Here is a 25,215-nt window from a genome sequence, read left to right as displayed (position 1 = left end):
TCAACAAAGATGGTAAATCTTGCACCAAGAACTCAAGGTGAGCAGGATGCAAAAACATGGGACACAAAATATACTATGCAATTAAAGCCACCTGAAAAGGTACCTCAAGGTAACAAACATGGAAGGGGTTGCCTAGCAGAAACAGTTGCCTCATCCCGGCCTCCAGTGTTTCTCCTTCCTCGCTTTATCTGTAAAATGCTGAGCCTGGTATTTCCAGTCTGTCCCAGCCCAGGGCCTCCTCACACAAGTGCACCCTGCCTAGCTCTAGGGCTATTGCCAACATGCTGGCCTGTCAACAGTGCCCCAGAGAGGTACACGTGCACACCATCTGCACTGACTGTATGGCCCCCTCCCCAGAATTCACTCCTGTTTCACATACCATAATGGCTTTGGCTACAAGGGAACGCTTTTTTGAAGATTTGCTTATTTAAAAGGCAGAGTTAGAGATCTTCCATCCACTAGCTAACTCCCCAAATGGCCACAACAGCTGGGGCTGGGCCATGCTCCAGCCCAGAGATAGGAGCTTTTTCCTGGTCTCTCACATGGGTGGCAGGGGCCCAAGCACTTGGGCCAGCTTCCGCTGCTCTCCCAGGTACATTAGCAGGGAGCTGGATCAGAAGTGAAATAGGCAGGACATGAAATGATGCCTATATGGGATGTCGGCACTGCAGGTGGTGGCTTCACCCACTAAGCCACAGTGACAGCCCCAAAGGGATGATCTTGAACTGTATATGCTACGGCGCTGTGGGCTGTTCACTCTGCTTTGATATCCCTGCAACAGAGCCTCAGTGGCTTCAATGAAGCCTCTGATTTTGAACTTAAAACACTGTGCCATTCAGAGGAAGAGGCTTTATAAATTCCATTAGCTTTGCAAGGACTACAATCCCCCGAAATTTAAGACAGACCCTAACAAACCCTCCCTACATTACGCACCAAGCCCCAATTCAAAACCACAGTAGGCTCAATGTTAAAAACCACTCTGCTGGGGCTGGCGCCGCAGCTCACTTGGCTAATCCTCCTCCTGCAGCGCCAGCATCCCATATGGGTGCCAGGCTCTAGTCCCGGTTGCTCCTCTTCCAGTCCAGCTCTCTGGACTGCCCCGGGAGGGCAGTGGAGAATGGCCCAAGTGCTTGGGCCCCTGCACCCGCATAGGAGGCCAGGAAGAAGTACCTGGCTCCTGGTTTCGGATCAGCGCAGCACCGGCCATAGTGGCCATTTGGGGAGTGAACCAACGGAAGGAAGACCTTTCTCTCTAAAACTCTACCTAAAACAAAACAAAACAAAACAAACAAACAAAAAAAAAAACACCACTGAAAGAAAGACTGGAAGGTTTCCTTCAAGACTGGGACCCTGAAAATGAAATGTAACAATTACTCCAAAAGGAAATGGGGGAAATACTCCCAGTGGCTGCTGATGTGAAGTCCACTAACTTCCCCAAATCAGATCAAAGAGAACAAAATGAGATTTGGCTGTAAATTTAAAAAAAAAAAAAAAAATTAGCATTTCTTCAATAATGACAATATGACAACACATGATGACAAAATGAAAAATATTTAATAAGCAAAAAAATGCAATAAAATCAAAAGGTATTACAAGCATGACGTAGTGCAAACACCAAGACGGAGCTGTTAACTTAGCAGTGCTTGTAAAAATCAGGCAAGAATGCCTGACAGTGCCTCCCCCGGCCTCATTTAGTGAGTAAGCTGGCCACCAGTCACTTCAAACTGGCTTTTCTTCTCATTTTCTGAAGCCACATCTGCTACTCCTCGTGAAAGAGATCTGGGAAATCCCATGTTGTCTGTATTCCGGCAGTGCATTTTATGCCGCCTCCTCAAGTGTATGTAGGATTTCCGTTCAAGACCACAGCTAGGCAGTTCCACCAGGACATAATCTGCTCTCAGAGAAGCCAAAGGCCAGGCTTCCCTCATCAAGGAAAGGATGCGCGCTCGCAGCGTGGCTAAGAGGGGCCCTGCCCGGTGGGCATATGGGAGCGCTCGTGCTCAGCTTGCAGGCCGTGAGGTATCTCGCATGCACACCCCAGAGCTCAGGCTACCAACAGCGCGATAGCTTCTTCGATCATCTTCAAGGCAATCACAGGCAATCCAGATTAAATCGCCACAACAAACGATGAGGTAGAAAGGGTAGGGTTTGTGTGCTCACTTTTCAGATGAGAGAAAACGGGCTTAAGAAGTTCCAGTCTGGAGCTGGGCCAGTGGGACAATCCTACTCCACCTCGGAGGCACTTCAGAGTGCACAGCTGCAGGCCCAGGGTCCTGTTCAGGAGTTAGCTGCTCATGACTTCTGCCATGCCAAGTGCTGGGGAGGCCAACAACACGTCACCCCCCTCTACAACATTGTCTACGGGCTCGCTCTAGAAGAAGGGAGGAACAGGGCACACAGGGGGCAAACTACAGGGAAAAATGCTTTCTCCTGGACGAGAGGGAAGGCTGGCTTCGATTTTTCAGGCACAGATGCCGGGGACAGCAGCGCCCCTGTACCGCGTCCACAGAGGCCTCCACCCTCGAGACAGAAGTGTCCCTTCCTCACTGTGAGAACCCACCACCTGACTGTGCGGTGAAATGCTCCCGCCGACCGACCAGGAGACAGGAATGGTCCTAGTCACCGCCACGCCAGAGGGGACCAGAGGCCTTTGGTATAGAGGCGATACCCAGAAATAGAGAACTCTGAACCAAGAGGATCTAAGACTAATAGTAACGGAGGGCAAGTGCCTGTTGCATCAAAGTACTTACTGCTCAGAAAACAAATGCCTCGGGTGAGAAATGAGATGCTGATACTCTCAAAGCGTTAGAACGATAATGGCCTTTTCAAAGAAGCACCTGCCAACGTGCAAGGCCTGCTCTGGAAGGAACTGCCCTCACAGCACTGCTCGGCCCTTTTCAGGTATCTGGGATGCTCCCCGCCACACTGGGAAGCAGGGAGCTCTGCCAGCTGTGCTCGCTCCCAGAGGCACTGGGGAAGAGTCCTGAGGAGAGCTCCCCCGCACGTGAAGCCGCGCCTGGACTTCAGATGAGCCACCAGGAGAGTCCCACTTTCTGCAGATCTGAATCCTCTCCGCCCACGTTCTGTCACTGAAAAGGCTACGAGAAAGGTGCAGGAACTCAAGCGTGGGCCTTGTTGAGCAACGCCATATTCACCACGTAATTCACAGCATTCCATCAAAAGATCTCAACATGCTTATGGGACACTCTCCCATGGGAGAGAAGAGCCTGGGGCTCCTATACAGGAAGGGTAGGCAATGGCAGACATAACTAGAGCTCCGCCCACAGAAAGGACACCTCAGACTGTCCCCAGATTAGGCCTGGGGAGCGACTTTAACTACTCAGATGCTCACTTCCATTTAGCCTTTTTGTCCTCAAACTGTCCTTCTACGCTAAACTGTAACTCATCTACTCGTAAATCTGAGAAATTCCAGCATTCCCAACGACAGTGCACACCCCAGACATTTGTAAACACATCTTCACTTGGGCACCGGGGAGAGCTTGCAGGCTCCTTACCCACGGAAGTGCAGATTCTACACACAGCTTGTTCCTAATCCACAGCCCCTTTAGCAAAGGCAGCCTCAATCTCGACAGTGCGCATGCGCGGACATGCACACTGCCTGGGAGAACCAGCACAGTGAGTTCTGCTTCAGGACGCGGCTCTAAACAACGTAAGCAGTTGACCGGCAAAATGGGAAAGAGCAGATTCACAGTATCTGAAGCCATGTACTTTCAGTCCAGGTAAGTCTGTGAGAGAGAAAAAACCCTCGAGTTGGTTAACAGGCGTTCTGCTTTCTAAAGTGAATCAAGAGGTAACATTACAATAGCTTTGTAGAACCCAACAACATCCACCAGTTTCTCATCAATGACTTTTCAAAGCCAATATTGCATTGAACTGACACATGCAAATAAAGTTACAAATGATCCTAACCTTTAAAAACAAATTATTTTTACAAAGCAAATAATCCACAAAGCATTACATACATCTAAACATACATAAATTATAATGAAAACAACTGTATATTCAAATGCTTGGCAGTGTCTTGTATTACACAGTCTGTGGCAGTGTGGAGGCTGGCCTGGTTGGACTCTGGTCCACTGTTCAAGCCTAGGATTGGAAACCCGTGGTCTCTCCAGGTGGACTGAGGAGAAATGGTTAATAACAGTTTCAAGGCTTGGTCTCAACTTTTACAAAGTCTGGATTAAGTATTAAATACAAAAGCATACTGACTTCTGGCAGGTACACTGTAAGGTAAGTGAACTGATATTAAGAGAGAAAAGATCTTTGCAGCTGTCATTTAGAAAGTATTTGTCTAATAATTTATCATCTCTGTTCCGAACTTCCTGTCCAAGATAGCATCATTATAAATATGAATGTAAATGGCAACTAGAATAAGGAAGCCAATGCTAAGGTGGTGTGAGGTCACCATTCAGTCCACGGCGCTGTGCACCACAAACACCGACCGCACTGCCACCAGCTCTGGAGCCTTCCTCACAGCCGAGGTCTCCACCCAGGCATGGCCTGCTTGTAACCAGGGCAGCCACGGAATTTACCACCAAGTGAAGACATCTGAGAGTGAACAGGCGGTGGCAACAAAGCAGACAGGATGGCGGGCCGCGTCACAGCTGAAGATGGACGGCAGCATCTTACAGTAACCTGAAGACTTCCACAGAAACAACACCCTGCTTCTGTGGCAGAGAAAGAAGTTGTACCGCAGGGGCAATGAAAAAAGAACAAAATCCAATCGAGGAGGTTTAACGTCTCCTGCAGCTGAAGATGAGGTTTCCCTCAGACGGCGCCAAGCGAAGGACTTAGCGCTACTGGAGACAGGGAAACCCAGGGAAGCAGACAGGAAGCAAGGGATGCTGGGTAGTGCCAGATTGCGCTGAGCAGGGATGTACCAAAATTAGCATTAAACATCTACAAACATAAATAAAACGTTTGATTCTTACCTAAGTTTTATCTAAAAGGCTGCATCTTTATATATGGTATCACAGGATGCAACTGCAGACCCTAAATCCCCAACTCTGATTTTAATCACCTCAAAGGCACACTGGCAAAAACTTAAGACCGAGGCTATCAAACCATGAGGAGAGTACGGGGCGGGAGGAGGAAGGAGAAAACTACCTCTCAGCTTTCAGAGCATTCACCTGCGTCTCACAGAACACCTGACTCAAAGGGCTGTTCTGCTTCTGGGTGAAAACCGGTGCCCTCCCAGTGCCTGCAGAGCCAGAGACGTGAGCTTCATTTCTGAGACAGGAGCAACGCTGCCCCCTTTCCCTGTCCTCAGTGGGAGAATCTGCTAATTGGCTACAAAAGCATGACACTTACAGGGCTGTTTTCAGAGGCTCTGAAGTCCCATCCTGGCTGCAAACCCCTAATCTCTAATATCACTTAGAAGACCTACATATGCATCACCACTGAACATTTTTAGCAAATGATAAAGTTAACAAGGATTGTGTGAAGATTTATGCGTCAACAGATTCAGATTCCAGCGACAACTCTGAACTCTGGCTGTGCACTAACTGCGTCATCTAGCCTCAGGTGCAAAAGAAGAGACATTGAATACATGAGTACATTAAGGCTTAAAATTAAGAAAATTTCCTCTCTGGAAACTAAATAAAATAATAAAGGGAGCCTGTCTGGTCTATGTTCTAGTTTGGCACCAAACAGCGAGGCAAAGCCCTTCCTTTTAGGGCAAGGCACCTAAAAGCAGTCGGTAGAAAACCTGCATCAGAGCTTCTGGGCACATCTGCTCAAATGGCCTGGTCCTTGGGATCAATCCCTGGGGAGCTGGGCACGTTCAAGCAACGCAGGTGGTATTTCTCCATGAGTTGAACAGACATTGGTACTTTCCATTTCTGTATGTATTGTCCTAAAATTGACGTGGCATGACCAAGCTTCTCCCAGTCTATCACTTTTCTTTCATTATCTCCCTTGTCACAATTGCCTTACTCCCTATTCTTGAAAGAAAGGCTGCCTCTGACCCACCCAGAACTGGGTGAGGCACCGCTTCAGGTGTAAACTATCCTACAGGTGCCAAAGAGGCCTCCCAAGACAACCAGGAGCGAGAAAGCCAGACAGAGACAGCTTTGGCTGAAACTTCTCTGCCTTCTCTAGTTCAGAACCACCACCAGGAGGGCTGGCATTGCTTCTCGGCCTTTTGGCTAAGATCAAGTGTAGGAGGGCTGGGCCAGAGACCTATGTAGTCATTAGAATTAACACTTTAATTTGGCTGATTCATTTTGAAATGAGGACAGGCTTTGCCAGTTTCTATGAGGACTTTTTCTATAAATTTAATCAGCTAAGCCTACAGCTCCAAGGCTTTGATACAAGTATCTTTAAAGCATGTATATAATATACACTATATTGCATAATATCTTTTTTAAGTACTTAAATTTTTAAAGAACTTAGATGTCAAATTAAAGATGTGCAAAAGGAGAACATAGAGTGAGAGCCATGAACTGGTTGAAGAATGGCCTGCAATGGGGCTAAAGGAAGTGTTCTGGTTCTATGGCTTATTTAGGGTGGTTACTCAAGGTTTCTACAACTCAGATGAAGGGAATACTTTATTACATGCTAACTATACCTCATTTTTCAAATGTGCAAAAGATTATATATATACTTTGAAATTATTTTAGGGGTATGTTAGAAAGAATGTCTTATAACCACTATACTAGGCATCCCTGGAAGAAATCTCTTGTTTTTCAATACTTTCTCTTTTGGCTTCTCTGAACCATGCAGCCTAACTATAACATAAAGTGACTCTCAGTCCTCCTAACTGGACTAACCAGATCATGTATGTTTTCATTATTAGCGCTAATATTTTTCTAATAACAACCTTGGATTATGACAACAGAAAAACATTCCCTAACAGAAGGGTGGGGAATAAAAATCAACTAAAGAAGGATTAATTCTCAGTTTGGTAAGTGAATGAATAAATGCATTTCTGTTTGTCCTGGTAGCAGGTTCTGTCCTACTCTTTGGAGGGAGAATGAAGTGATTTATTTGCATTTGTTTTCATGTTAATGGAGCCCCCAAAAATCGATTATCTAGTTCTAAAGAACTCACGCTCAATTCCATTTAGGTGCAGAGGAACAATGTCCGGGAACACAGGGGTTAACAATAGCTCAGCTAGAAAGAGGTGCTCAATACTGGTGTTTCCAATATGACGTGGCTCTCTTATTTCTCTGCAACTCACAGATTCAGCTATGCGATGAAAACCTTAATGACCAACTGAATCTCTTTCTTGCAAATAGGGCACGAAGCCCCAGCCTTCTTTAGTCTTCTTGCACAGTGGAAACAAGTGGTAAGGTGGCTCGTCCTCCCGTGAATGATGTTCCCGTCTCGGGGTCTTTTCTCACATAAGCTGCACGGCTTCAAGATGTTCTGGCAGTCCTCCATGTTTTCTGTATCTGTCCTCTGCTCAAAAAGGTTATCTGCTTGTTCTCCCATGCTGGAGACGGTCTCTTGGCTTTCGGAACTATGAGCCAAATCTAAGAATTCCACCGAGCTGCAGGGATCAAAAAGTTTGGAGTTTTCTTCCTTTCTATAAACATCTTTAGGTCTAACAACCGGAGCCGAAATGGTTCTTCGACAATCAGGGACGTCAATTCCTTCATTTTCCTTCTTTTCAGGTATGGCAGTGATATCGGACGTGGAGAGAGAATGGGTTAACTTAGAACAATCTGAATACCAGTCTTTCCTCAAGGCCCAGCATCGAAAACAGTACCTCTTGCTTGGAGAGTTAAACTTCCTGCACTCAGTGCACTGCCACTCGTCCTACAAAGACAAGTGCAGTCAGTTAACATCCACGCAAGTCGTGAGAAAGCCCTCAGGAGGAGAGGTCAGCCAGACTCACACCACCTCGCTAAGCACAGTTCGGACATTCCACATCAGTGGGCTAGCGGAGGACTGGGGCAAATTCTACAGATATGTGCAAGAAATGTCAGAGTGCCACAACTGCCATTTTCAAGCCAAAATTTGATACTGCTATCTCCTAAGAAAGTTAGATTAACTATTTCAACTTCCCATTCAGTCTGGTAAAATGTGTCTTCCTTTTCCTCACTGCCCTCTTTTAGACCATTCCTCTATGCATATTTGTTCCTTTTCAGCCAAGAGGCTAAAAAATGAGGAAGCAATAATACAGTCACTCTTTCCTATTAACAGATGTTATGAAATCTAACAAAAAGGAAGACAAAACTTCAGTTTACTCATGCTCTTTCACTGTCCTTGGGATCACAGGCCTAAACCTCTCTCTGAAACATCAGTGTTCTTGTCCTTGAACACCAAGTCATTTTCTCCCCACTTCTCCATATTCAAATTGGAAGACATGAGAGCTCAACGAGAGCTCAATGAATGTGAAATGCCTTGCTCAATTCAAAGGCAGCCAGCTGCAAGAAGGCAGGAGTGTTGACTGTGGATAGCTGGCTGTGACAGGACACTGGTCTGACACAGGCCGACTCGACTGCCCTCGGGATGAGGCAGAGCACTTCAAGTCTGGGAGTGGGAACTCTGCTGAGACACAGGTCATGCCTGTGTGTTAGACTGGTACACTTCCCAGAGAGCCTTAAAACTTTTGCCAGTTTAAGATCTTCCAATTGCATGTGAAATGCCACATAAATACTCAAAAAGAACTTCATGAAGCTTTGGAATTCATTACTGACGGTGTGCACAGTTGAACTGACATCATTTTTTCTTCTTTAAATAGTACAGAAAATAAAATAATAGGGCTTATTAAGTTCAGTGTCATCTTGGACTTGATGAAACAGCTTATCTGTTTAACATGTTTTCTGGGCCCAAGTAGTCATGGAAGTCTGATTAGGATGAAAACATTCATCTTTACCATATGTATTGTGATCAAGAACACTGATGGGGCCGACGCCGTGGCTTAACAGGCTAATCCTCTGCCTTGCGGCGCCGGCACACCGGGTTCTAGTCCCGGTTGGGGCGCCAACTCTATCCCGGTTGCCCCTCTTCCAGGCCAGCTCTCTGCTATGGCCCGGGAAGGCAGTGGAGGATGGCCCAAGTCCTTGGGCCCTGCACCCGCATGGGAGACCAGGAGAAGCACCTGGCTCCTGCCTTCGGATCAGCACAACGTGCCGGCCGCAGCGGCCACTGGAGGGTGAACCAACGGCAAAAAGGAAGACCTTTCTCTCTCTCTCTCTCTCACTATCCACTCTGCCTGTCAAAAAAAAAAAAAAAAAAAAAAAGAACACTGATGGGCCAATGTGTGCTGTTGTACTACCGAGCTATGTGCAGACAGATAATTTGCCATAAATTATCATAATGGTCAGCAGCAGTATGCTAGGGGCTGGAGGAAACACCAGAAACCACCTAAAGACGCTTCTGTGCCCAAGCAGCAAAATGTACAGTCCCTTCTTTATGCTTCCACACTAGACTCTTCCCACGATGAGTGAGCGGCAGGAAACACTGCAAGAGCATGAATAAATAACACACACACATTTGTATCTAGAAACGAGCTGTCAGTTGGTGACGAATCCGTATCTACTAAGAGCTTGATACCCAATCTTCATCAGTAGCCTCCCTTCGTATTAGCTTGTGTAGAAACTAGGACATTTTCTATGTGCTTCTTCCTAAGAGAGTACTGACAATATCATTTTTTATACTCTACAGAGAAATGCACTGAGCCTACAGGCATCTCTAAGATGACAGCGTGGCGTGCAGTGGGGCAGTGGTGCAGGCACTTGGTGAAACCATGTCTCCTGCGCACCATGCGTGCAGAGTTCTGTCGGCACAGACAGCGGCACGCACAGGCACTGAAGTCATCCTTTCACAATGCAGGAGATGATCAGATCGGAGTCTCTCCTCTCCTCCAACTCCAAGAGAACCTCTAACAATATGTAAAAAAAACAGTGCTTCTCAGCAGTGAGGGAAGGCAGAAGCAACAGGCAAAGGGTCTTCCTGCCACACTGGGGAGCTTTTGGGGTTCCCGCGTCTGAAGGATTTGTACCTCAGAGGTGACTTCTACATCAGTGTCATCACTTAAGGACTTCGAGTCCTCAGGGTCATCACTTTTCCTCTCTTCAATCACCTGTAAAGGCAAAGACACCTCGTCAGCAGACTGCCCTGAGATGAGCCTTTCATCTCAGGTGAAAGAACAGCTTCAACTTAACTCACATTCTATCTCCACCACTAGCACTTAGAAAGAAGGGAGCTTAAATGTGAGCCCAAATACATGACTCTGTACACACCCTGTGGACACTTCAGTCAGACCAGCGACGGAAAAGCACCGACAAGTGTTACCAGGTGTCTCCCACATTCCGAAAGGAAAAGCTGTCCAAACTTATAAATAACGTAAGGAGTAGAAAAGCTGCAAATGATTTAATATAGAAACATTTTACCTTGCAGATGAAGGTAGAAGTGAGGAATGAAAACAAAGCATTTCAAAATCTTACTTTTCACATTCAATAAAACTAGTTAGACGATACTTTGGCTGGCCTATAAAATCCTGCTCATATACCAGGGTTGGGGAGGGTCTTCCAAGTTTTAAAATTTAGAATTTAAAATTATAAAATTTAAAACCCTAGTTTCGTGGTCTAATAAATGGAATAAAAATAGGAAACGATTAGGAACCTCTAACAGCAACTTTCTCAAGGTCCATCTCTCTGAGTTTTCAGGATGTCACCGTAGCTACCCGCAAGCTTTCTAGTGCGACCCTGACCAAGTCTGCCTGCAGCAAGCATACCAGGGCATCCACTCCTCTGACAATCAAGTAGCTCACTCAGCAACTGTGACAGCCTAAGTAGATCTGGTGTTCTGGTGCAGATGCAACAGATGTCTACAGAGAGTGCACTGAGTGCTGGGCCCCAGATCTGCACCTGTGCCACTCTTCCCCAGGGTGCACTTACACTCCATGGATTCATAGTTCTAACTCCCCCATTTCCTCCAATAACACTACAAGGTAGAAAGAAACCATGTGCATTTCATTTAGATATAAAGTGGTTATAAAAGCTATTGAGATTCCTACCAGTTAAGGATTTTTCTCCTCCAGGATGTTGAGACCATTCAGAACTTCGCCTTGTTAGCAATCAAAGATTATAGATGAAAAAAGCTTCACAACACTATATAAGCAGGTGAAAAGGGAGCTTATTGCTTCTAGTGAGGCAGAAGCTGCACTATAAATCTTATCTTACTTTAAAGGCAGCCTTGATGAAACTTAAAATTGAATACAGGAAAATATTAAAAATTTTAAAATGGGAAATTATTATTTGAGTAATTTTTTGTACAAAGATATCAAAAGACCAAGATTACTATGAACACAAACACAACATACCTTTTTGTCACCCACTTTTCCTACTTCTTCACTTGCTTGATCAGTAAGAGCAGTTTCACCTTTTATTCCAACACCTAACTGCTCTGATACTGACTCATTCAAAAACCACAAGTCATCTGTAGTGTCTGAAACAATGGCAGTACCTATATCCTAACAGAAAAAAACAAACAAGTTTCTGTAGTCAGTGGCTTATAAAGGAATGCTAAACCAACATAAATGAAACAAAAGTCAACGTATTCACACTACTTCTCCAAAGAGCATCTCATTTTTCTTCAATGGACAAAAAGTCATTTAACAGGTATCTAACTTGACACCTACAATGGTTAAACCAATGAATGGATATACGGGTGCCTGGCAAGGGGTTTTCTATTTTAACAGTGAATCAGGAATAACACTGAGAAACAGTACTAAGGGGCTCCAGGGGCTCAACTACACAGAACACACTCCCTACTCCTTTGCACGGGCGGCGCTCTAGAAGTCAGAAAAAACATCCCACCAGCTCTGACATTCGCTAATGAACAAGTTGCTTACGGAGAAATCTGAGAAATCCTTTGCTCTGACACTTTCTGATATTCTAAACAACTTTAAACAAACAGAGCTTTCCGCATTCATCCACGGACATTCCAGGACATGCTTTTCTACATCCTAAGGGACAATTCCTCATTTTGCCAGGGTCCTATGCCCTTTCACGTACTCAACAAGTACTCACTGAATGTCTCCAATGTGTCACATATGTTCTAGGTACGAGGTAATGGGATATAGCAGTGAATAATACAAAACCCTGGGCTTGCCTTTTCTTTTTTTTTTTAATTTATTTTTCAATACTTGAAAGAGAGTTACAGAGAGAGGTAGAGACAGAGAGAGAGGTCTTCCATCCACTGGTCCACTCCCCAAATGGCTGCAATGGCCAGAGCTGAAACATTCCGAAGTTGAGAGCCAGGAGCTTCTTCCAGGTCTCCCACGTGGGTGCAGGGACCCAAGGACTTGGGCTATCTTCCACTGCCTTCCCAGGCCATAGCAGAGAGCTGGATCGGAAGTGGAGCAGCCTGGACTCAAACTGGTGCCCATATGGGATGCCAGCACTTCAGGCCGGGGCTTTAACTCACTGCGTCACAGCGTCGACTCTGGGGCTTGACTTTCAATGAGAGGAAACAGACCAAAAAATATACACAAAAGACAGTGATAGGGGCCAGCACTGTGGCGTAGCAGGTGAAGCCACAGCCTGCAATGTCGGCATCCCATATGGGTGCTGGTTTGAGAGCCGGCTGCCTCACTTCCGATCCAGCTCTCTGCTATGGCCTGGGAAAGCAGTGGAAGTTGGCCCAAGTCCTTGGGCCCTTGCACCCACGTGGGAGACCCAGAAGCAGCTCCGGCTCCTAGCTTTGGTTTGGTGCAGTTTCAGCCATTGCAGCCATTTGGGGTGTGAACCAGCGGATAGAAGACCTCTCTCTCTCTCTGCCTCTGCCTCTCTGTTAACTCGGCCTTTCAAATAAATAAATAAATCTTAAAAAAAAAAAAAAAAAGACAGTGACAGCTTTACAACATGAAGTGCAGTGAAGAAGGTGTGGTCAGGTAAAGCAGCAGAGGGACTGGGGAGGTCGCCAAATTAACAAGGCGTGAATTCTGGAGGGCCACCACTTAAAATGCACAGCCCCCAAGCAAAAGTGAGTGGACCCCCACCCCCTGCCCCGAACTGCAGGTGACAAGCTTTGGTGGCCTCTGAGAAAACTACATTTGAGCTGAGTTCTAAATCTGGGGCAAAATGTTCCAGAAACAGGAAAGAACAACCTTAAGGTGCCTGAGGAAGGAAGAAGCCTGGTGTATCTGGGACACACATAGTGAACAATAAAGGCAAGTGAGGTAGCAGGGGACCAGACCAGTCATGGCGGCTATGGTGAAGGGGTCTAGATTTTATTCTAATGCTTTCTAAGCCATCACTGGAAAATTAAAAAATGCCAGTGATATGACAATACTCTCTGAAAAGACTGAACAAGAACAGCTGAGTAAAAGGCTACTGCAACACCTGCATGAAAAAGTACGCCAGCTTGATTGAATCCGGGTACGACAGTGAAGGTAGTGGTTAGGTTCTGGACAGGACCGGTGCTGTGGCCCAGTGGGTTAAGCTGCCACCTGTGACACTGGCATCCCATATGGGTGCTGGTTCAAACTTTACTTTCAGTCCAGCTCCCTGCTGCAACAGCAGCAGAGGATGGCCTAAGTACTTGGGACCCTGCACCCATGTAGGAGACCTGGATGAAGCTCCTAGCTCCTGGCTTCAGCCCAGCCCAGCCCAGAGCAGCCCTGGCAGTTGCGGGCATTTGGAGAGTGAAACAGAGAATGGAGCTCTTTCTTTCTCTGCCTCTCTGTAACTCTGGCTTTCAAAAAATTAACCAATCTTTAAAAAAAAAAAATTCTGGATATGCTTTGGGTAAAGACCTGAGAACCTGAATGCGTATATGACAAGAGAAAGACACCATTACGGCAGACAGCACATTTATGAAAAGAAAAAGACTGGAAGGAGTGATTACATCCCTCCAAAAAATAATAATCAAGAGTTCTATTTTGAACAAATTGAATGTCAAACCCTCTGAAAGTGGAGGTGTTGAGGCAGCTTGACGTGGAAACTGGGCAGTCAGGAGAGTGGTCAGGGTTATACATGTAAGTTTGGGTTTGTACATTTTTTATTTATTCAGGAGACAGAAAGAGAGACCTTCCATCTCCCAATCCACTCTCCAAATGCCCACAACCTGGGAGCCAAGAATTCAATCCAAGTCTCCAACACGGGTGGCAGGGACGCAACTATGTGAGCCATCACCTGCTGCCTCCTAGGGTGCCACTCTCAGGAAGCCGCAGTCAGCGTTGAGCCAGGCTCCAACCCAGGCCCTCACTATGGGATGCGGGCATTCCCAATGGCATCTTAACTGCTGCACAAAATCACCACCCCGGATGGTATTTAAAGTCACGGCAGTGCATAAGAATCTTAAAGGAAACAATGTGCAGTGGTCAAGAGTAAACAAGAATGCTACCGCTCTTTCAAAAGGAAAAACAGTTCCCCTTCAAACGTGAAATTTACCTGATTGGTCTGTAAGTCAGTTGAGCCATTACTTCTAGGTGTATAGTTGTTTCTCAAGTTTCCTAAAAACCACCAAGGCAGGCCAGCTACATCCCACTCCTCAAACCCAAGGTCCAGCCTAGATGTCTCCTCTTGGGTTAAATTTTCTATCAAGTCTTCATCTATAGGAGTCAAATGAAAATGGTGATAACTACATACACAACACTTAATCACCAAGACTTTCTTTAGAATACTTACAACTTCTCTGGTGGACAAGTAAAAAATTCCTACTCCCAGTAAGAAAAAAATCAGAAACCCAGGATCCATCTTAGTGGCAGGGCCCACATATCAAGCCCTGGGTGTTAGGCTGTCCAGTGAGTAAGAACACTACACGTAGATGATCAGTTACTAAGGAGTCTCAACTCTGAAAGCACCTGAACAATGAAACTGTTCAAAAGGATTTGTAAGGCCGGCGCCGTGGCTTAACAGGCTAATCCTCCGCCTTGCGGCGCCGGCACACCGGGTTCTAGTCCCAATTGGGGCGCCGGATTCTATCCCGGTTGCCCCTCTTCCAGGCCAGCTCTCTGCTATGGCCCGGGAAGGCAGTGGAGGATGGCCCAAGTCCTTGGGCCCTGCACCCGCATGGGAGACCAGGAGAAGCACCTGGCTCCTGCCTTCGGATCAGCGAGATGCGCCGGCCGCAGCGGCCATTGGAGGGTGAACCAACGGCAAAAAGGAAGACCTTTCTCTCTGTCTCTCTCTCTCACTATCCACTCTGCCTGTCAAAAAAAAAAAAAAAAAAAAAGCATTTGTAAATGGTCATTTACTGCATTCTAAACATTCTTACCACCGTAGAAACTAAAGAAGGACCTACTCTGGCACACACGGCTGGATAATGGCTTAATCCACTGAACTGCAATGGTGACAGCACAGTGGCCTAACCCTAGAGACCACAGGCAAGGTATACACACCTAATAATCTGAGCAACCACACGGCTGTCAAGGCAGCCTCATTGGTACTATATATTTTGAGAGATTTCTCAACAATTTTGGTATATAACAATCTTATAAAAAAAAATGGACTCCTGGTTTCCAAATTAATACATATCTATGTCCTTTCTGGATCAATGGCTTCTTTTGGACTTACGTATCCAGTGACATCATGAATATTAAGGCCCCCACATATTCCAAGGAAATGACCTGTGTTGCACATGTGCACGACACTCAAGGCAATCACTAACTTGGGTTTGCTACCACACAAAATTCTTCTCTTTCCCATCCTCTACTTTCTTTTGTTGTGCTTTGCTCTCTCATTCTCTTCTACCTTTGCCCAGTGCTCTAGGCCTGCCAGCGGCTATCAGGTGTTTACACGTACAAGGCCTAGGGAATTTCTGCAGTAAATGGGTCCCTGCCAGAATGTAAGGTCACCCTAATTCCTTATAAACCATGTGGATACGGTCTATTAAAAGGTGTATATGTGCCCAGGGAAATTTCAACTTCCTTTTTACTCATTGTTGAAATTAGCAGAAATCCAATCCTGAGATGGTATCACAAAACTATCCACAGCTATTACAGCACTGTCTTAGGTGAACAAGAGGACAATGAGTCCTTGCTACAAAGAATACCCTGCCCTTCCTGCCTGTAGACCACCCTGAAAATACTTAACTGTCCCCAAAATTTACACCACAGGGTACAAACAGTCCCTTGAATGGATGATTCTTATATTTTAAAGTCTTTTATGTAGCAATAAGGACTTGCATTTAGATGGTACCGCATTAAAATTTAGTAACACATATACTACATACAGGCTGAAATTATTCTAAGGTAACTAAGTACCCTAAAATTCAGCTTATGTTCAAATGCAATTTGAAGGAAAAAACAAAACTGATTCTCAGCATCTGAAACAACTTCAGTAGCATCACATTCTGGGACAGAGACAGAGCTGGAGGCCCAACCTGCCATTGGTCCAAGTGCGAGCCAAGTACCTCTACTAGAATCCAGCACATCATAAAACACCTTTGGGGAAATTTATGATTCTTATATTCACACATATCTGAAAACATTTAGAAGATATCTTATCAAGTGGGTCTTGGGGAAGGCTTCCAAAGGAATCAGTGAACTCGTTTAGCCTGAGCACACCATATCTAATTACTGGCGCAGCCATCCAAGGATAAAGGAACCACTGGACTTTTTAGGTATCACTCTTGGTCTTGTGACACAAAGGATATTTTGTCATCTTTGCAAATGTCAAAATCTATGAAAACTGGCCTTTAACTCAAGCAGGTAAATCAAAATAAAAATTGCAATGAAATCAAATAAACACATATACACACAGAAGGCATTTGAATTCATGTTTATAGCAAATTTGGCAGGTGGCCAACTAGTAACTGTGTGGCCCCTCTATCAGCCTGCTCACTCCTGGGACAGCCTCGCCCCCTCCCAGTGACCACATGCTGCTGAAAGAGCACCTCTCTCTGCAAGTTAGCAAGTTACCATTAGGTTGAAAAAAAGTTATGAAAAAAGAGAGGTATGTACAACACATGGCCCTCCTACTCACATGCCCAGACAGCACCTATTTTGAGTCCTCCATACAAAAGTTTCCACAACGATCTTAATTACGGACAGTGCTTAATATGGATAGATGCCACACCTAGAAATAATCGACACAGAGACAGAAACACCTACAACGCCTTGTCAAGACTCACCTTCTCTAGAGTTTCTGCGTTTATGCTGTGAGGTAGGCCGTGTGGGAATATTGTTTTCTTCGGCTCTTTTCCTGGAACTGGAACTCCCCTCCGCACATGGCTGAAAGAAGGGAACAGTGTCTATCAGGGCAGCAGAAATGACTGAGACCAGGGGATGTAGCAGTTCCATTCTAGCTCACCAGTTAGTGTGCAACACAACGGGCTACACACAAGGAAAAGAAGAGAAGTCTGGAGTTCAAGCCACTCAGCAAGTAAAAACAACACAACTCTCTCTTAACCCACATGAGCAGAACTAGGAGAATCCCAAACCTGAGGGGGAAAAAAAAAAATCACTGTACAAAAGCCCAAATCCACTGTTAAAAACAGGCTGTCTAAAGCCTCTAATGTACTACAAAATTAAGTGTAATTGAGAAAGCATGTAAAACCCTCATCCTGTACCAAGATGTTCACTAAATTACCCACGTTTGGGAAAGCTTTAAGAAATGACCTGATATGAACTTAACTGCAACAAACCTGTAAAATGTAATAAATGTTTCTCAAACACCTGTGTATATACACAAGCACTCTCTCTTGCTCTCTCTCACACACACACAGGCACACACAGACACACACAGAGGCACACACAAACCCAAGGAAAATGCAACTGGAAGAACTGAAGATCAGAAGTGCTACATCCCAATAAAGATGCAGAGACTGGAACTCTGTTATGGGCAGAACAGAGAAGGTTCACTCTGTCCCTGGTCTGTGAACTCCCAAGGACCTTTCTTATTATGTCCTTACCACATCCAGGGAAAGGTCTTGGGAGTCCAAGATCCACAGGTACAGAGAAGGGGCCACTCTGTACAACAAAAGAAGTCACCATGTGGTGATTTTACCTTCAGTTGGTCTTGACTTGGAATATCCATACTGTGATCTTGTGCGAGAGCGAGAGTCTGAGCAGCATCTGGATAGCAAGTAAAACAAAAGGAAAACCTTCCCTGGTAATAACCATTCTTTCCACACAAAAAGGACCTCAGCAAACAACCCTGAAGCCAGGTTTGGTCCCTAGAGATGAACTTCTCCATGTGGGCTGGACAAGGCTCTCATTTGCAAGAGGGGAAAAATCAAAATTGATAAAAATGACACAGACCCAGACAGGCCATATTCAAACCATATCACCAAAATATAATTGAGGGGAAAGTGAAAAATAACTAAAAACATTCTTCCACTGCAATCTTTCAAATTTGGAAAAGTAGTTACAAGCAGAGGATAAATTACCAAATTTTCCTAACATATGAACAACCACCACCACCATAAAAAAAAGTACGTATGGCTCTTTAAGTCTGATTTTTATTTTTAAGTGTGAAAGTTACACAGGGCCATGAGATCTGAAATCTGGAATTTCCCCTACTTGCCTCATAAAACAATAGTATCTTCATGTAAAGCCCCATTCTAAATGTTAATGATGATTTCATGACTTAAAATTCCCATCACCTGAACACAGTCATATTATTTTTCATCAAGTGTTAGTTTTCCCACTTACTACAAACAATTCTTAAGAACAAAAGCAGATAGTTTTTCTCAAAGTCAATAAGCATTAGCCCAAGAGAAAAATACATTCCAAGGACTTAGAAATTTCTGAAACAGAAGAGAAGGTAAAAACATGGCGGCAGGAAAAGAACAAACTGAAGAAAATGTAACAACCTGGCGCACTCCTGACAGACGCAGAATGCAATGGAGATGCACCCAAGAACATCGATCATGCAGCAGGTTCATCAGTCACTACCAGGTCCAGAGAGGAGACACTTATGGAAAACCTCACCCTAGTCTAATAAAGACTGAAAGAGAAACAATATAGATGCTACAGCTGGTCTGACAATTCACTGGTTTTGCACAAAGCAAACATCTTCAAAATTATAATAATAAAGAACATCGTTTCAAGAAGTATCTTTATAGCTAACTGGAGATACTGGAAAGTTCAATAGACAGTATTTTCTGACCACAAAGCAAAGTTGGCATACAATACAGGTGAAGTAGTTCTTTAATGAAACAATTCTATCACTGTCATTTATATTACTAAGCCTTTCTAACACAAGTTAAATGAATTTGAAGCAAAAAAATTATTTCAGAGAGCCACAATGTAAAAAGCAATCTTAGGCCGGCACCGTGGCTCAACAGGCTAATCCTCCGCCTAGCGGCACCGGCACACCAGGTTCTAGTCCGGGTCGGAGCGCCAGATTCTGTCCTGGTTGCCCCTCTTCCAGGCCAGCTTTCTGCTGTGGCCCGGGAGTGCAGTGGAGGATGGCCCTAGTGCTTGGGCCTTGCACCCGCATGGGAGACCAGGAGAAGCACCTGGCTCCTGCCTTCGGATCAGCGCGGTGCACCAGCCATTGGAGGGTGAACCAACAGCAAAGGAAGACCTTTCTCTCTGTCTCTCTCTCTCACTGTCCACTCTACCTGTCAAAAATAAAATAAAAAATAAATAAAAAGCAATCTTAAATATAAAGTTGTCATATCTACTTCACTTTATTGATATATGCCAGAAAAATGGAAGAAATTATTTAAAAAGAACTATCTTTAAATAATTCATTTTATTCAATAATCAAAAAAAGGGTTAAAAGATTGGCATTGTGGCCAAGAGGGTGCCACCACTTGCGACGCCAACATGCTATACTGGAGTGCTGATTCAAGTCCTGGCTACTCCGCTTCCAATCTGGCTCCCTGCCAATGCATTTTGAGAACAGCAGAAATGGTCCAAGTACTTGAGTTCCTGCCACCAGTGTAGGAACCAGACAGAAGTTTAGGCTCCTGGCTTCAGCCTGGCCCAACCCTGGTCAGTTGCAGCCATTTGAGGAAGTAAAACAGCAGATGGAAGATCTCTGTCACTGTGTCTCTTGAATAAATACATAAATTTTAAAACAAACAAAAACAAGTTGGGGTCAGTGCTGCGGCACAGCAGGTTAAGCTACTGCCTGCAATGCCTGCAACTCATATGAGCAATTGCTCCACTTTTGATCCAACTCACTGCTATTGTGTCTGGGAAAGCAGCAGAGCATGGCCTAACTCTCTCCAACCCAGGTGGGAGACCCAGCTGAAGATCCTAGTTCCTGACTTCCACCTGGCCTAGCAGGGGCCATAGTGGTCATCTGGGGTGAACCAGCAAATGAAAGATCTCTGTCTTTCTATAAATCTGTCTTTCAAATAAATAAATCTTTGTTAAAAAAAAAAAAAAGTTTAACTCATTTGCAAAGGTATAAAATAAGTTACACAAAAAACACTTTTCTCATTTGTCCTTTTAAATAAAACACATGCAAACCAATTTATGAAAATCAATAAATCTAGCCAACACAAGAACCCATGTAAGCAGAAGTCAGAACAGATAATCAAAATTACCTGGGCAATTTTGGGGCCTACATCATTGTACTACGGCTATATAATATGTTACCATTTTTGGTAAAGAGTATGTGGGAATGCTATATAATACTTCTGCAGCTTTTTCCTAAGTCTGAAATTTTTTTTAAATGACAAAAGTTAGGCACAGCTAATGTGGAACAATGGATTAAGTTCTCTTTGGGACACTCACATCCCACATCAGAATGTGTGTTAATGCACTCGAGAGGTAACAGGTGAAGATCCAAGTACTTGAGTTCCTGCCACTCACATGGGGGATCCAGATGGAATTCCTGGTTCCTGACTTCATCCTGGCCCAGCCTCCGGCTACTGCAGGCCAACTGGGGAGTGAACCAGGAGATGACAGATCGGTCTCTCTCTCTCTCCTTGTCACTCTGCCTTTCAAATAAATACATAAATCCTATTTTTTTAAATGACAAGTTAAAGAATAAATGTTTTAGAGATTTACTCTTCAGAAGGTAAAAATGTTTCCCAAAAAAATGAGGAGGCAAATTCTGGTACAGCCAAGGGTTAAAGAGACGTTCATGCATGGCGCAATAGGAAGAGCAAGGGCCAGCCAGTCAGAGATCTCTGCTCTGCCACCTATCAGAGATGTCTCATCTTCAGCAAATCACTCGTTCCACCCAAAAAACCTGTTCTTGGAGCCGGCTTTGAGGCACAATGGACTAAGCCACCATCTGTGATGCCAGCATCATACTTTAGAGCACTAGTTGGAATCCTGGCTGCTCCATTTCTGATCAAGCTTCCTACTAATGTGCCTAGGAAAAGCTTAGGTCTCTGCCACCTAGTGGGAGACCTGAGTGGAGTTCTTGGCTCCTGGCTTCAGCCTGGCCCAGCCCTAGTCACATCAATCATTTGGGAAGTGAACCAGTGGATGACAGCATGTTAGTATGTATTCAATCTTTCCCTCCCTTCCTCCCCAGTGTGTCACTCTGCCTTTCAATAAATGTGGTGTGGCATAGCAGGTAAAGCCCATATGGGTACCAGTTCGAGTCCTGGCTACTCCACTTTGATCTTGCTCCCTGCTAACGTGCCTGGGAAAGCAGAGGAAGATGGCCCAAGTCCTTGAGCCCCTGAACCCATGTGAGAGACCTCGAAGAAGCTCCTAGCTCCTGGCTTGGACTGGCCCAGCTCCAGCCATTGTGGCTATTTGGGAAGTGAAACAATGGATGGAAGATCTCTATCTCTCCTTCTAATTCTCCTTTCAAATAAATAAATCCTTAAAATAACTAAATAATACAGATATTATAACTGTTCTTAATAATATATGAGTATGGGGGCTGGTAATCTGGGGTAGCAGATAAGCCACTGCCTGTGACAATGACGTCCCACATAAGCACTGGTTTGTGTTCCAGCTGCTCCACTTCTCATCCAGTTTCCTGCTAATGACTTGGGGAAAGCAGTGGAAAATGGCTTAAGTGTTGGGGCCCCTATCACCCGTGTGGGAGGCCCAGATTAGGTTCCAGGCTCTTGGCTTTGGTCTGGCCAGGACTGGCCGTTGGGGCCATCTGGGGAGTGAACTGGAGGATGGAAGATCTCTCCCTGTTAACTGTGACTTTCAAAATCAATCTTTTAAATAAATAAATAAATAGGTGTATGTTAAATTCCACAGAGAAAGTAAAAGAAAATGACAGGAAAAAAAAAGAATTGCACCTACTCTACACAGAGAACAAATCATACTGAAAGAACAGATCAGCGATTATAAAATCCTCCATGTATTTCAAGCTATTAATGACTATCCCAAAACACACTCCTCCAGAAACGAGTGAATTTCAAGAAGCTGCCAGACCCTTGCTCTCCAACAGAAATTTACAGCTACAAGAAGCAGATGAAAGGGGCAAGAGGCTCAATGAAAACAACAGGCTTCCAAAGTGAAGGCAAGTTCAAAATCACATTTCACTATAAGAGCAAAATATCTTTCTCTAATTTTAAAGCATAAATCCTTAATAGGAATGGATCCTTTTCAATCTGTTTATTTCCATAAACTATCTAAAGATAGCCAATCAAGAGAGATTATAAACTTGGACTTTCTTCAAAGGACAATGTTACTCAAAATCTAATTTGAAACTCAGAGAAGTGCTTCACAAAGGACTAAAGGGGGGGAAGTTTCATCATCGCAAACAAGTGAGAGTTACAGTTCAGTTGTACCCAGTTAATTCTCCTATCTCTTAACAAACCACCATGTGGAAGCCATCAGACACCAAAGCAGCCATCTTCCTATGTGCATCTAGTAAATATGCTCACAGGGTAATATTTTAAAAGTGGGGGTTGGCAGTTAAGTAAGAGAACTAAAACTCTCAGGTGAGAGGTTCCTGCAGCCCTTTACAGAAGCTGGATCAGACAACACCTGAGCCCACAGTCTGACCTGGACCCAGGAGGCAAGGGCAGACCTTACAGGCTCTGTTGTGCTGACACAGAAGCAGAGAGCCCACCTAGGAAGTTTTCTTGGCAAAAAAAAAAAAAAAATTGGAAAAAAAAAATTGAATCCACTCAAGCACTACTAGTTTACAAAAAAACCTGGGAGATAAAGAAACACATTAAACACCACCACAGGGATACAATCTGTCAACTTAAGAATATGGGAAATCCTACAGGACCAATGACCCATTTCTACAAAAAATAAATGACATGAAAGTAAAAGGAGTGTTATATAGCACAATGGGGTGAGTGACCATAGTTAATTTACTGTATTACAAAGGGTCTTCAAAAAGTCTAAATTTCAATCATTCGAAGGCTGGTGTTACGATGTAGCAGGTTAAGCTGCTGACTGCCACCAGCATCCCGCATGAGCAGCTGCTTCACTTCTGATCCAGCTCCCTGCTAATGCACCTGGGAAAGCAGCAGAGGATGGCCCAAGTCCTTGGGCTCCTGCACCCACGTGGGAAATGGGGATAAAGTTCCTGGATCATGGCTTCAGCCTGGCCCCAGCCACTGCAGTCATTTGGGGAATGAACCAGTAGATGGAAGACTGATATCTCTCTCTCTCTCTCTCTCTCTCTCTCTCTCCCTGCAACTCTGCCTTTCAAATAGATATACAAAAAAAACTATAAAAAAAATTGTTTTCCACCAAAATAAACTTATTTTTCAACACCAATTTACCATAAATTATTTGAAGTACCCTCATATTTCAGAACAGTTGAGTATTTTAATAGTTCCAACACAGAAATGATGAATGTTTGAAGTGATGAATTTACTAATAACCCTGACTGGACCACTGTATTATATATATGTTAAAATATCACCATATTCCATTAATAAGTACAATTGTATGTCAATTTCCAAAGGGGGAAACCTGTTGAAGTGAAATGGACAATATGAGAAACAGTGACTTGATCAGCCCTTGTCCTGACTGTTGATGTACAATGTAATACTTTATCCCTTTTAGTATTTTTTGTTGTTGTTCTAGTACTATTGAACTCTGCAATTAACACACAATTATTCTTAGGTGTTTAAATTTTAACTGAAAAGTGATCCCTGTTAAATATAAGAGTGGGAATAAGAGAGGGAGGAGATGTACAACTTGGGACATGCTCAATCAGACTTGCCCCAAATGGTGGAGTTAGAAACGTGCCAGGGGATTCCAATACAATCCCATCAAGGTGGCATGTACCAATGCCATCTCACTAGTCCAAGTGATCAATTTCAGTTCACAATTGATCACACTGATAGGTCTAAGAGTCAAAGGGACCATAAAAACAAGACTAGTGTCTGCTAATACTAACTGATAGAATCAAAAAGGGAGAAAAAGATCCAACACGGGAAGCGGGATACACAGCAGACTCATAGAATGGCAGATGTCCTAAACAGCACTCTGGCCTCAGAATCAGCCCTTAAGGTATTTGGATATGGCTGAAGAGCCCATGAGAGTATTTTAGGCATGGAAAGCCAAGACACTCTGAAGAAAAAAAAAAAAAAAAAAAGAAGACCTAAATGAAAGATCTCTGTGAGTGAGATCACAGTGGAAAGAACGGGTCATCAAAGAAGGAGGTACCTTTCTCTGAAGGGAGGAGAGAACTTCCACTTTGACTATGATCCTGTCGGAATAAGATCGAAGTCGGCGAACTCAAAAGGCTTCCATAGCCTTGGCAACTCATGACTAGAGCCTAGGGAGATTACTGATGCCATAAACAAGAGTGTCAAACTGTTAAGTCAACAACAGGAGTCACTGTGTACTTACTTCTCATGTGGGATCTGTCCTTAATGTGTTGTCCAATGTGAAGTAATGCTATAACTAGTACTGAAACAGTATTTTACACTTTGTGTTTCTGTGTGGGTGCAAACTGATGAAATCTTTACTTAATATATACTAAATTGATCTTCTGTATATAAAGATAATTGAAAATGAATCTTGATGTGAATGGAATGGGAGAAGGAGTGGGAGATGGGAGGGGTGCGAGTGGGAGGGAAATTATGGGGGGTGGGGAAAGCCATTGTAATCCATAAACTGTACTTTGGAAATTTATATTTACTAAATAAAAAAAAAGATAAAATTTGTTATTGAATAAAGATGATTTAATTAAACCCAAGTCAAACCAAATCGAAAAACAAGTCCAAAAAGAGGAAGATTAAATTTTCTGGATTAAAGACACAAGACGTATCAGCCAAATGCAACACAGAGACTTATGTTCCAATCCTGATTCAAATAAACCAAAAACAAGATACTTTTGAGACAACTGGGAGCAATGGTACATGAACTGGCTATTAATAGTAGTATGGGATTATCATTAGTTTTGTGTTATTCATTTTGTTGGGTATAATAATGATGTTGCAGTT

General features: G+C 44.1%; 1 protein-coding gene and 1 non-coding gene across 5 annotated transcripts in view; one reads left to right on the top strand and one right to left on the bottom strand.

Annotated features, from left to right (window-relative positions):
• Nucleotides 1–1,532: 1,532 nt before the first annotated feature.
• The window catches only part of MDM4 (MDM4 regulator of p53), a 45,630-nt gene continuing 21,947 nt past the window's right edge, over nucleotides 1,533–25,215 (bottom strand). The window contains exons 6-11 of one of the 4 annotated variants that reach the window (XM_062211659.1): nucleotides 17,928–17,995; nucleotides 17,053–17,152; nucleotides 14,370–14,530; nucleotides 11,297–11,446; nucleotides 9,974–10,054; nucleotides 1,533–7,782 (exon numbers count right to left, since the gene is read on the bottom strand). In XM_062211659.1, the coding sequence (XP_062067643.1) occupies nucleotides 7,210–7,782; nucleotides 9,974–10,054; nucleotides 11,297–11,446; nucleotides 14,370–14,530; nucleotides 17,053–17,152; nucleotides 17,928–17,995 (1,133 nt within the window). In that variant the 3' untranslated portion in view covers nucleotides 1,533–7,209. Of the gene's footprint in view, nucleotides 7,783–9,973; nucleotides 10,055–11,296; nucleotides 11,447–14,369; nucleotides 14,531–17,052; nucleotides 17,153–17,927; nucleotides 17,996–25,215 lie in introns of those variants that run through there. The other 3 variants (XM_062211660.1, XM_062211662.1, XM_062211661.1) reach the window with 3 other exon arrangements.
• Nucleotides 6,148–6,344, top strand: LOC133774082 (U2 spliceosomal RNA). The gene has a single exon (XR_009868044.1). It is a non-coding gene; the product is annotated as a U2 spliceosomal RNA (small nuclear RNA).

Source organism: Lepus europaeus, chromosome 14, assembly GCF_033115175.1.
Source record: "Lepus europaeus isolate LE1 chromosome 14, mLepTim1.pri, whole genome shotgun sequence".
Taxonomy (NCBI): Eukaryota; Metazoa; Chordata; class Mammalia; order Lagomorpha; family Leporidae; genus Lepus; species Lepus europaeus.
This window is presented reverse-complemented; position numbering and strand designations above follow the sequence as displayed.